The following is a 13,663-nucleotide window of genomic DNA, read 5'->3' on the forward strand; positions in this document are numbered from 1 at the left end:
GAATGTGCTCTGTTCAGTTAAGAAGCAGAGGGGATTGTTTATTAGTTTCAATTGTTATGGTGTTAATCAAATTAACAGCTGGTGCTCTAAAGGGGAAACAATGAGACAGCCTCAAAAACAGGAATGGTTTTACAGGTGGAGGCGACTGAAATTTTTTCCCTCTTAGTTTTTTCAGACAGGTTTTTTTTCTTCACTGGTTTTGCATTTGACTGGGATCAGTATCATTACTGTTAGCATTACGCCGTACCTGAACCCTACAGAGGTTGCACAGGTAGCCCAGCTCCTCAAGTCTCAAGAGCGTGGAGGAGTCATGGGGGACAGTCAGTTACTCAGCGAGAGCTGAACAGGGCTGTAGGTGGTTCTTAACAGTTCAATACCACCAGTATCTACTGCTTTGCGCAAGGAGGAACAGGCTGAGCTCTGCCAGAAACAAAATCACCTTCAACAGGCAACTGGTGTCAATGTTTCTTACAAAATGTTCAGAAAAAGGATTTATGACATTAGACTGAGTGGCCAACATCCCCTGGTAGGCCTTGTGCTTCCTGCCTGCGACCAGGTCCACCACTGATAGAGGACCTGCCATTGTCAGCCCTGTGTTTTTCAGAGATGAGAGCAGGTTTGCCCTGACCACGTGTGACAGATGAGAGGGTCTGGAAAAGCCACGGAGAACGTTATGCTGCCTGTAACATCATTCTGGTCTGGTGGTGAGTCAGTGATGGTCTGGAGAAGCATCCATGGAGCGACACACAGAACTTTACAGGCAACGGTATCCTGACTGCCATTAGGCATTGGGATGAAATCCTTGGAGCCTCTGTCAAGCCGTTGGCTGGTCCTTCGCTGGACTCTCTGTGCAGCCTTCACCACTGATAGGTTTGTAGCATAAACCTATTCGCTGGAACGTTCAAGACAATTCAGTTAATGTGTGAACCCATAAACGACTTCCCTAAACCTGCTGGTCTGCAAGTCCAGCAGTTCATCTAAACAAAAGGCACTTAGACTAAAACAGACATAGATACGTTTATCCTACCATAAAACAATAAGAGAAGGTACGACCTCTTCTCGTGACCCCAGGATGTGAGTGTGAATGCCAGAACAGAGTCTTTGCAGACTATTAAGGATCAACCCTCTACCAACGTGAATTTGATTATACAACTCTAAGCATAAATGACAATCCAATAATATAAACCTGACAACCACCCTCTGTAGAGCTTTCCTCTCTGCCACAGTGCAGTTTCTGTGCCACACGTTAATGCCATGAAGGTGGTGGTTGAACAGGTGGCTGAGCTAATCAGTGACCTGAGCCTCCAGCGAAAACGGGAACAGGTGCGTCCCCTCGGATCACTGGCGGACCGGTCGTAGCCATCTCAGTTTGGAAGCTGTGGGACACTCCCTAGAGCCAAACGAGACCCGTCAAAGGACTCGTGCTCCTGGGCACGCCTAGCCTCCTGCCTCACCCTCTCCTTGAGGAAACTGCGGGCTGCTGATATCACACGGAGTCCACTGGGTCCATAGTATGGTCGGAGCGTACTGTGACAGTTTGCGAGGGAAACCATGTGGAGATGAAGAGTGTGGACCCACACGCAGACGATGCAGGGAGTGAGTTTTATAGGTGAAGTACAAAACAGAAGCTAGAATGGCGTGGACCAAACTGGGAAAACTACAAACAGAAAATCAAACCTGAAACACGAGGAGACTGAGGCTGAGAAAACACAGAGGAAGACCAACAGGACTGACACACGGAAGAAATACAGGTGAGACACAGAAGCTCCGACGAAGAACAGAGGCAAACACACGCTAATATACACACAAGGAAACAAGGAAATGGCACACAGGGGGAAGACACAGCTGATGCTAATTAGATGAGACTGGGAGGAGGTGAACCAGAAAACATTACCATAGAACCAAAAACACTAGACAAAAAACAAGGGAGGCATGGAAAACACTAAACACTGAGAATAATCACAAATAAGCCAAAATGAACAAAACCACAGAATATTAATAAACCTCAAACATAAACACGGAGTCCGGACTATGACAATCTCAGCATCACGGACAGACCTAAAAGACTTTCTTTTGAGTATAAAAAACATCTTTGATGAAACTGCTGTGTCTGCAACTATTCTCAGTAAATATTAAGAAATTGAAACTGTTTGTGGAAGTTAAAGATGACAAAAAATACAATGTTTTTCCAGCTTTTTTCTGTGTTTTCTGAATTACAACACAGCTTTAAGAAAGCCTCATAAGTAAAACTGAGAGTTTCAGTGACGCACTTACACATCTACACGCTGTGATAAAGTGTGCTGCACCATATAAAGAGCCTCTAGCATCTAAATAAAATGGTTATTATTTATGATAAATTTGACCTCAAGCTTAAATAATATCAGCATGCATCAGCCCAGTTGTCTCTTTTTTACTAATTCATATTTAGACCACATCCTTTGTGCTCATGATATAAATCTTTACATCACACTGAGTTTCAGAGCTTTTAGCACCTGGTAAAAGACAGATAAGAAGAAATGTTCTGCCTGAGAAATGTAACTATTTTAATGACTTCTTTGAACTGTTCATTTTCTAGCGTGGCATGGTTTTACAGCATACAGGCTCAAATATTTCAGCACTCACTAACATACTGCTCGATAATTAAAAACTTGTTTTGGAATTTGGTAGATCTGTGTCACTACTGGTAGCATGAGGCCATACCTTGACTCTACAGAGGTTGCACAGGTAGTCCAGGTAGTTATTTTAGAAGAGTTAGACAGGGTTGTAGAAGGTCTTTAAACATTCAGCAGGACCAGTATCTGCTCTTTTCTGCCATGAGGAACAGGCTGAGCACTGCCCGAGCTACCAAATGACCTCCAGCAAGACACTGATGTGAGTGTCTTTGACCAAATGTTCAGTAAAAGACTTGATGAGGGTGGCCTAAGGCCCCGGCATCCTCTAGTGGGCTCTGTCCTTACTGCTGGGTCCTGTGGAAACATAAACATATAATATCAGAAATAGCAGGTCCACCGCAATCGTGGCTCAAGAGTTGGGAGTTCGTCTTGTAATTGGAAGGTTTCACGTTGTGTCCTTGGGCGAGACACTTCACCCGTTGCCTACTGGTGGTGGTCAGAGGGCCCGGTGGCGCCAGTGTCCGGCAGCCTCGCCTCTGTCAGTGCGCCCCAGGGTGGCTGTGGCTACAATGTAGCTGCCATCATGTGTGTGAATGACTGAACGTGTAAAGCCCTTTGGGGTCCTTAGGGACTAGTAAAGCGCTGTACAAATACAGGCCGTTTAGTACTGCGTCGTGTTTTTCACAGATGAGAGCAGGTTTACCCTGAGCACATGTGACAAAAGTGAAAGGATCTGAAAAAGCCGTGAAGAACGTTGCCTGTAAAATGATTTTGCATGACCAGTTTGGTGGTGAGTAACTGACGGTCTTAGGAGCCATCAGGCATCAGAATGTCAGACTCTTCAAACTTTTACTTACAGTTTTTTTGAGCAGTATGTTTAATTAAAATTGATTTCAGTTCAATTGTATTATATAGCGCCAAATCACAACAACAGTTGCATCTGTCTTGGCACTGGCTCCATGTCTTGTTACGACATCAACATGTTGTTCATTACAAGGTGAGGTACTCTTTGCATGCGTCAGGTTTTCCCGAGCTAACTGACATGCAAGGTGAAGCATTTCCCAGAGTCTGCTAACATAATCAAGGACATTATGTTGACTTTCAGAAGTCTCTGACAACCAATTCTCCTTCAGAAGCCAGAGGGGACTACGGACCACATGTCCAAACACCAGATCCGTGGTGCTGGACCCCAAGGATTCCTGAGTGGCCTCCTTGATGGCAAACAGTAATAATGGCAAACCAACACCCCACTCTCTTGTGCAGCATAGTTTTAAAGGTTTGATCAAATCTTGCCAAGGCACCCTGACTCTCCGGGTAGTATGGACTGGATTTTACATGTTTTATCTGCAACTCATCAACAACCTGTACAAACACCTTTGAAGTAAAATTGGTTCCTTGGTCTGTTTGAATAATCTTTGGGAGCCCGAAGGTAGTGAAAAACTTGATTAGTGCCTTTTTCACCATTTTAGCTTTCAGTATACGTAATGGAATTGCTTCCAGAAATCTTGTTGCTGAACACATCACTATAAGTATGTATTGGTGTCCGGATTTAGTCTTCGGCAGGGGACCCACACAATCCAATATATACTTTGGTGATGAACGGTTTAAAACTTTAAGACTCTATTCCAGCATTTAGATCACAAGTGAGAAGCATTTCAGGTGGAGACATAACCTTAATAAGACCTACGCCTGCTGGACTTTCAGATCCTTTGCGCTGCTGCTTCCTCCGAAGTGCGGGACAAACAGCGATCAGATGCCCAGGTTCGCAATTCCCACTGTCCTCCTGTCTATTCTTCCGACCCAGTGGGAAGGAAAAACTCCCTTTTAACAGGAAGAAACCTCCAGCAGAACCAGGCTCAGGGAGGGGCGGGGCCATCTGCTGCGACCGGTGAGAGAAGGAAGACAGGATAAAGACATGCTGTGGAAGAGAGACAGAGGTTAATAACAGATATGATTCAGTGCAGAGAGGTCTGTTAACACATAGTGAGTGAGAAAGGTGACTGGAAAGGAAAAACTCAATGCATCATGGGAATCCCCGGCAGCCTACGTCTATTACAGCATAACTAAGGGAGGATTCAGGGTCACCTGGTCCAGCCCTAACTATATGCTTTAGCAAAAAGGAAAGTTTCAGGCTGAAGAGGGGCCTGAAAACTGAAGGCTCTGCCTCCCATTCTACTTTTAAATACTCAACAAGTAGGCCTGCAGAGTGTTGGAAACACGCAGTTCTTTGAATCTTTGGGCTGAAGGAAGGACAATACTCGGTGTATCAATGCTCAATCAACAATCATTTATTTCCATACAATTCAACAGTCAGAGCATTACAACGTCCGGACGGGAGAGATGCTACCAGAGGGTCAGGCACATGTCTCAAAATGGTGACGGGTTGCTCAGCTTTTTATAGTCTCTAGTGGCCCCCAGCTAGTCGTAAAAGCCAAAACATCACATTTTTTCTCTGTTACAGCGCCTAAGTTATGACCTCGGCAGTTGTTTCTCTGCTTTCTGTAAGGTGGGGGTGTGGAATGTGGTCTATCTATCTCCCCTGTCTTTAGACACAGAGTCTCCTGCTTACAACCTTCTCTTCATGATTCAACAATTATGCATGTCAAGAAAACAGTGTCACACATTCCCAGCAGATCAAGGATACAGAGTGATGCACATTTATCTAATGAACTAATATGTGAATATGTTCTGTTAACTCAAAAGTATAATGAGAACTAAACTACATACAGATCACACACTCTATTTTAAAGGGTATAATATGATCTACAACAATATCATAATTCAACTATTTTGATTACATCTATAAGGTAACATATAATAACAGAATAATATCACAAGAGCGAGAGCGAAGTGCTCTAATAGGGTGATATGGTACTACAAGGTCATTAAGATAAGATGGGGCCTGATTATTTAAGACCTTGTATGTGAAGAGCAGGATTTTGAATTCTGGATTTAACAGGAAGCCAAAACAGGAGAAATCTGCTCTCTCTTTCTAGTCCCTGTCAGGACTCTTGCTGCAGCATTTTGGATTAGCTGAAGCAGAAAATTAGTTGTCACGGTTCTGGGTCATTTTGACCCAGTATTTTGAGTTCTCATGTTTTGGTTTCATTTTGTATTTTGGGTTATATTCTAACTCTTGTGCTTTGTTGATTTTTTATTAGAATTCTATGTTTTTGTTTATTTGTGTTAAGGGATTAGTTCTTAGGTTTTGTGTCTCTGTGTCTGGTCTGCATCTTTGTGTAGTTGTTTCTTGTTTCCTGTTTTATTGTGTAGGTCCGTGTCTCATGTGAGTGTATTCAGTTTTGCCTCTCTTGTCTCGTCTCATCAATCACTTCCAGCTGTGTTCAATTTCCTCGTGTTCTCCTGTGTGTATTTAAGTCGTGTCTCCTCAGGTTCTAGTTGCTGGTCCATTTGTTAGTCTCCCGTAAATCAACTGTGTGTGTGTGTGTGTGTGTGTGTGTGTGTGTGTGTGTGTGTGTGTGTGTGTGTGTGTGTGTGTGTGTGTGTGTGTGTGTGTGTGTGTGTGTCTGTCTGTCTGTCTGTCTCCCTGCTCTCAACCTTCATGTGCCTCTGCTCACCCTTGTTCGTGTTCATGTTTAGTTGTTCCCAGTATAGTTTAGCTTTAGTTCTGTTTGCTGTTTTCTACTTGTGTTTTATATTTACAATAAACCTCCTCCACGCGTGCCTGCATTTGGATCCTCCTTCATTTTTCTCCACACGGCTCATCCTACTCACCGTGACATTAGTGGCCATCCAAGTCTTTATGTCTTTAAGACATTCCTGCAATTTGAATAAATAAGTTATAGTTATAAGTATCCAAGTATATTTCACAAATTAAACGCATATGTTGTGAGGGGGGAGTGTAGATATTACTGATACTCATGACCATAGATTTGAAGGTTTGAGTGAGTGTTGTTTTGCTGACTCATTCGTTTCCACGGTCAGACCACATCCTTTGAGCTGAACATATAAAGCTGAGCATCACAGTGAGTTTCAGTGCATTCAGCGTCTGATCAAAGAGAGAAGAAGAAGAAATGTCCTGCCTGAAGAATTTCAGTCTTCTCATCTCATGTGTGCTCCTCTTCATCATCCAGCCAGGTGAGTGATGTTTTCCACTCAGTTTTTACTTACTACTTTTGGACAATATTTGCTGTTTGTGTGACACAATAAAAATATAAAAACCATACAGTACGTGGTTGAGATGTAATATTTTAACACCAAAAGTATAGATATATTTTGTACATTTCAAGGACTCTTCTGTTATTGGAGTGTATTTTTTTTATGTATCTGTATTATATTATACATATACATTAACAATGAATCTCTGTCCAAAAAATGCACTCAGTTTACTTTTTACTCACTATGAGCATCATTCATTATTCTCCCAGTAATTAAGGTTAGGATATGTATTTTTTTATTCCAATCCATTTAAATAACCTTGATCAGATTTGATGGTTTTGTTACAGACTTTAAAAACGTGTTTTGCTTTTCTTTCACAAATGTGGGATTAAATTGTGTTAAAATGCACAAAGCAGTGATGTCATGTTTTGTGACGAGGACCCAGGCACAGAGAGACTTGATGGATTTAAGAATCTTATGATTTAATAAAGAAATTTGCAGACTTGCACAGAGAGGGTAAAATTATGATGACTGATAACGGAGACGAAGACAACAGACGACGAGGACAAGGACAGGGAGGAACAGGGGTTTAAATGCACCAAGGAGACAGACAGAGAGAACTCCGGACAACTGGAGACATTTAGGGATGCAGGGACTGACAGAGACGGGGTAGAAGTCTCATCCTGACAAGTAAAGTTTATCTTGCCTGGCTGGGCAGCTCTCTGGGTGCTCTGTAATTTCCACTGTAATTTAATTTACTTATTGACATTTTTAATCTTCATGTAAACGAGCATAATGCAACGTCACACTGCTGATATCTTCAATGTGGCTATAGCTCAGGTGGCAGAGCAGGTCAGTTACTGAAGGTTGGCGGTTCGATCCCAGTCTGCATGCCAAATAGCTTTGAGCAAGATTCTAACCCCATGTTGCTCTCCGTAGTATCAATGTTAGATACTTAAGTGAATGAATTAGTTGTATGAAGTGCTTTGAGTGATCAGACAGAGTAGAAAAGCGCTATATAAGAACCAGTCCATTTCACTCATCTGCTGATTTATGTGTCCTGATATTTTGTTTCTGTTTCAGGTCGTGGTTCTGAGATTATTAATGGGAAAGAAGTCGAGCCACACTCACTGCCTTACATGGCTTATGTGAGAACTGTGACTAATTCTTGGTGTGGAGGGACATTAATCCATCCACAGTGGGTGCTGACAGCTGCTCACTGCACTGGGTAAGAATCTGAGACCTTATTTTAAAAATAATGCAGTATTTATTTTCAATGACTATTATTCCTTCAGTAACTACCCAGAGGTCACTGCCCTCACCTGTGGTCACGAGCTCTGGGTAGTTACTGAAAGAATGAGATCAGGGCCAGAGCAGCAGGAATGTGCTTTCTGTAAGCCATGACTGGCCTCTTCTTTAGAGAAATGGTCATTCATCCAGTCATTGGAGAGAAGCTCAGCTGCTTCTCTTCCACAGTCAAAATAATACACACTGCTATAATTATGCATGCAAAGCTCATAAATTTTAATGGAGAGAATGAATATAAAGAATATTTAAAGTTGAATTCTTGTTCATAGATTTATTTGTTTTACAGAGGTGTTCTAGAAAATGTTATTTGTGATGGAATAACAAGGAAAGTACGGAGCCCTGTGAGGGACATGGGAGGAAAATAAATGAAAATAAAATTTTGCGAGATCCTGAGTTACTTTTGTGAGATCTCGGGATCTCTCAAAATCTTAGGCCACATCTTTCGGAGGCCGCCAGAAGGAAGCTGACAGGGAGGTCGAGGCACAGTGTGCCGGGAGTGCGGTATTCTCGCCGTCTCTTGTGGCCTCGACCTCCCAGTCAGCTATCGAGCGCAGCGGGTGGGTAACAGACGACTACGAAAACATCGGAGCACTTTTTACAAATATGTGATGTCTTGATAAACCAATCAGATATTTGAAGTTTACACAGCTACATTTTTGCCTGATATCTTAAAATTTTATTTTGTGACCCAGAAAGAATAATATTAAAACTAAGCAGCTGCCACCATTGTTGGAAACTGGAATTGGCTGGGCTGCGCTATGAATTCTGGGATAGGATGGGCCACAAAGGAGGTCTCGCAAAAGTTCATCTTCATTTTTTTCCTTCCATGTTTGTTGCGGGGGAAAGAAGTGTTGCACTCACTTAAAATAACACAGAAGCCACAGCTACATACACATCAAACATTTGATACATTTCTTCATCTAAAACATTTTATGTACATTTAAATTTCTTCATTCAGCTTAAAAAGAGAAAATAACGCAGATTCACCCAAAGCTCAGTAACAGCTATAACCCAGCCATATGTAGTAATACACAATAATAAGGAACTATGATGACTGTTTTAGAAGCCGCTGACCTGTTAACCTTTTAAATATGTAAACCTTCATCACCAGATTGTGTTTTTTCTTTTACAGGAGTTACTGGGTGATGCTGGGAGCCCACTCCAGAACGAAAAACGAACATTCCAAGCAACTCCGAGTCGTCGAGAAAAGTTTTCCTCATCCTGACTACTGTTGTGCAAAGCACGACAATGACCTCATGTTGCTGAAGGTAAGGTGATATATCAGGGTCTGATGATCAGTGTTGGTCAAGTTACTTGAAAAAAGTAATCAGTAACTAATTACTGATTACTCCCCCCAAAAAGTAATCCCGTTACTTTACTGATTACTTATTTTCAAAAGTAATTAATTACTTAGTTACTTAGTTACTTAGTTACTTTTTAAAAACACGATTTACAACCTGAAGAGGTGATAAAGTGATAGATCTTTCAGCCCAATTCTACTTTTTCTACATAATCCATCATACAAAATGTAATCAAATGGAAAAGTCTCTTTTTTTAACTTGTTTTATCAGTTTTAATCTTTTAACTTTATGCATCAAGCAAAACATTTAATTATATGCAACATTCTCTGACTTGAATAAATTAGTTTAACATTTAAACCTATTTTCTACACATTCCAGCACATAAAATAAAATATTTTTTGTGTTTTCACTCACTCTTTCAAACAGATGCAAGTAAAACACAGCAGAAAATAAATAAAGTCAAAGACTCAGCGGTCCTTTTGCTCTATTTTCACCTGTAAAGCAGGAGCAGGGTAGGCGGAGGGTTACCCTGGTGTAGGTGTGCTGCGGTCAGTTGAAGAATCCGCGCGAGTGTCTCTGTGAGTTTCCCATCACGTCGTAGCTACTCGGTGCTTGCTCGGAAGTTTAGGGGTTTTTTTCGCTGTGAAAAGAAGTTTTCTTCCCACGCACGATGAACGCTAATGTTTTTGTCACTTTTTATGGAATCAAACTCAAAGTAAGGTCAGTACTTCCACACTTTAAACGCTGCACGCTCATACTCTCTCCCGCACTCAATATATGATCCATTGTTGATCTGCACACAGCTGCTGTCACCAACGTCGCACTTGCTTACGTCACTGTCATGAGACATTCTCGCAAAAAAAATCACGGTTTTAGTAACGCAGTAACGCAGCGTTCCTACGGGAAAGTAACGGTAATCTAATTACCGATTTTGCAATAGTAATCCCTTACTTTACTCGTTACTTGAAAAAAGTAATCAGATTACAGTAACGCGTTACAAGTAACGCGTTACTGCCCATCTCTGCTGATGATGATGATGAGATGATGAGATAGCCTTTATTTGTCAGTTGCAGGTCTTTTGCCCACAACCGATACAAACGATGTAAATGCACTGCTTCTTATTTAGCACCTTTCTACTCTACCTGAGCACTCAGAGCGTTACACAACATGGCTTATTCACCCGAACACATCTTTCTGTGCTTAAGTGCTTTCTATCTAACATTGACACACACTCACACTCTAACGTAGCATCAGAGAGCATCGTGGGGTTCAGTATCTTGCCAAAGGATTTCTGACATGCAGACTGGAGAGACCAGGGATCACACACCAAACCATCCGATTAGTAGATAACCTGCTGTACCTCCTACAGCCAACTCAGGTTTTGCTCACTTAACTAAAACTTAGTTTCATTTTTTTAAAATATAAAATGTATTTCCATGTCTTTATAGACATGTTTCAACTCAGCACTGCACATACTTCATATTTTCCAAGCAAAATATTAGAAATAAATGAGTGGTGCTACAACTCTTTAGCAAATATCTGTTTATTTAATGTAGTTAATGTAGAGAGATTCATCACCAATATCTGAGATTCTTTTTAACTTTTTTTCAGCTTAACAAACCGGTGAGGAAAACCAGGGCAGTGCAGTGGCTCGAGGTTGGCAACACTGTGAGAGACCCGGCAGCTGGCAGCACGTGTCTGGTGGCCGGATGGGGAGTAACCGAAACAAAACAACCATCAGATGTCCTCATGTCTGTCAATGTGACCGTGGTCGACAGACAGACGTGCAACTCTCGTGATTATTACGACCACGACCCTGTTATCACTGATGACATGATATGTGCTGGTTCAGATGGTACAAACGTCGCTGATACCTGTCAGGTACGTATGAAGAATACATGTATTTTTCCTTGTTTGAGGTAAATGTTCATTCAGCTCAACACCTGAAACACTGTCATGTGTTTGTTCTTGCTGCAGGGGGATTCAGGAGGGCCGCTGTTGTGCGATGGAGCGCTGGTTGGAGTCACTTCTTTTGGAGAGGATTGTGGTGTCATTAAAAAACCTGGAGTCTACTCGTTTGTCTCAGAGGGACAGCTGTACTGGATCAAAACCACGATGAAGTTATTCTAAATGTGTGAAACCACCAGCATGATTTGATTTCACAGGTGTCAAACTCCAGGCCTCGAGGGCCGCTGTCCTGCAGGTTTTAGATGTGTCCTTGATCCATCACAGCTGATTTAAATGCCTTAATTACCTCCTCAACATGTTTTGGAGTTCTTATGAAAGGTACTGGTAATGAACTCATCATTTGATTCAGGTGTGTTGACCCAGGGTGAGATTTAAGACCTGCGGGACACCAGCCCTCGAGGCTTGGAGTTCGACACCCCTGCTGTAGACCATTATCCGGTTTATAATTTCATTGCTCCTTTTAAATTTTATGATAGCTTAGTTTCTGCTAGCTTGCTGCACTTTTTTTTATAGATTCTGCACTTGGCTAGTCTGCTGCATACACAATTGGAAACACAGTTTGGCATTTTACCCTCTTTCACCATACAAACTGTACAGAAACAGGGTTATTTCTAATAATAATTTTTTCAAATAAATTAAAGAATTCCCAAACATAAGTGTTCCTGGTTGTTGCAGTAAAACCAGGGAGAAGCATTTTTTATGTATATACAAAACCAATGAACGTAAAATATTATTGTATTATATCCTACTGTTTTATTGTAGGGTCTACTTTACAATATAAAGCACCTTGAGGTGACTGTTGCTGTGATTTGGTGATGTTTGAATAAAATTTAATTTAATATAATTGAAATTGAAAATAAAAAAGTGAGATATTCAGACTGTCAAACAGATTCAACACATCTTATACAACCAACTGAAAATGAGGCTTGTGGACAGTTTTTTTGAAAAAGACATTCTTTACATTCTTATTTGTTCCATTTCACATTATGACTGTGTGCTTGATATACTTGCTACTTTTTTACTTTCTAATAAAGCTGGAGGCATGAATAAATAAAGACACAATTCCTTCTCTTTTTCTTTATTTGTTTGCACTGCAGTTTCAAACTGTACCTTTCAAATGTCATTGTTAAAATGCTTAGAGAGTTTTATTGTCATTGTGCAGTTTCTTGCAAAGTGAAAGTGGGTAGCTGGGCCACAAGGTGCAAAAGTAAAGAAGGGAAAACAATATACAATGAGGGGGGGAAATAAATAAAAACCAATATATATGTATACATGTGTGTGAGTGAACTAATATACATGGTGTATACATAGGAAAGATTGAAACAGAAACATAACTACAGTATGCAACTGTACAGAATAGAATAAAATAAAATACTATATACAGTAGAATAAAATAGAATAAAATATACAATAGGATAAAAATAGAATACAAATTCTGTATACAACTGAGTAAAAATACAACGATGCCAGAAAGGAATATTGCACTTAGTGTTATTGCACATGTGTGGATGTGTGTGTTTGTTCAGTTGGAGTCTTTGTTGTGGAGTCTGACAGGAGTGGGGAGGAAAGACCTGCGAAATCTCTCCGTCCCACACCGTGGGTGTAGATGATCAATAGCAGCATTAGAGTGGATGTGTTGGAGAAGTCTGCCACCAAGGACTTGTTTAACTTCCTCAGTGCCCTCACCCCCAGTGATGGGCAAGTCTTTCCCCTCATCTTCAGACTCTGCTTCCTCTACAAAAGACATGTCACTGGGATTAAGGAAGTCCTCGAAATACTCCTTCCACCAGCATGCAATATCCTCAGTTCAAATGATCAGCGCTCCACTCACACTATACACAGTGCAGATATATCACTGCTTTCCCCTCTCGAGTTCCCTGATGGTTTGCCAGAACCCTTCGAGGCAGTCCAAAAGTCTTTTTCCATGGCCTCTTCGAATTCCTCCCACACCCAGGTTTTTGCTTCACCCACTGTAAAAGCTGCGTTCCACATGGCCTGTCAGTACATATCTACTGCCTCTGAAATCCCACAGGCTAACTAAGCTTGATAGGACTCCTTGTGCCTGATTCTTCCCTTTACCTCCAGTGTCTACCATCTGGTTCAGGGTTACCATCGCGACAGGCACCAACCACCTTGGTAATGGAGGTGCTAAACTTAGTCCATTCAGACTCAGTGTCCCCAGTATCCATCAGAATGCTGCTGGAGCTCTGCCTGAGGTGGGAGTTGAAGAACTCGCAGATCAGGCATTCCCAGCGCACCCTCCTTATTCGTTTAGGCATGCCATGTCTCCAATTGGGCAAAGCTGTCAAAGACCCTGCAAGTGTCTGGACGGGTATAAACTTAAAAGAAAATAGT

At 41.5% G+C, this 13,663-nt stretch overlaps 1 protein-coding gene across 1 annotated transcript; it reads left to right on the forward strand.

The window, feature by feature from the left end:
• Window positions 1-1,519: 1,519 nt before the first annotated feature.
• Window positions 1,520-13,412, forward strand: LOC309719152 (granzyme K-like). Its single transcript, XM_082555069.1, has 6 exons — window positions 1,520-1,751; window positions 6,558-6,710; window positions 7,815-7,959; window positions 9,172-9,307; window positions 10,952-11,221; window positions 11,318-13,412. The coding sequence occupies exons 2-6, from the start codon at window positions 6,647-6,649 to the stop codon at window positions 11,468-11,470; spliced, it is 768 nt and encodes a 255-aa protein (XP_082411195.1). The 5' UTR covers window positions 1,520-1,751; window positions 6,558-6,646; the 3' UTR covers window positions 11,471-13,412.
• Window positions 13,413-13,663: the final 251 nt, after the last annotated feature.

Source organism: Aulonocara stuartgranti, assembly GCF_965226115.1.
Source record: "Aulonocara stuartgranti genome assembly, chromosome: 12".
Lineage (NCBI taxonomy): Eukaryota > Metazoa > Chordata > Actinopteri > Cichliformes > Cichlidae > Aulonocara > Aulonocara stuartgranti.

Bases quoted from the DNA above. Each gene is read 5' to 3' on its own strand.
- LOC309719152 (XM_082555069.1), top strand. From the start codon at position 6,647: ATGTCCTGCCTGAAGAATTTCAGTCTTCTCATCTCATGTGTGCTCCTC. The intron at 7,960-9,171 runs GTAAGAATCTGA...TTTCTTTTACAG, and splicing joins ACAGCTGCTCACTGCACTGG to GAGTTACTGGGTGATGCTGG. The intron at 11,222-11,317 runs GTACGTATGAAG...TTCTTGCTGCAG, and splicing joins ACGTCGCTGATACCTGTCAG to GGGGATTCAGGAGGGCCGCT.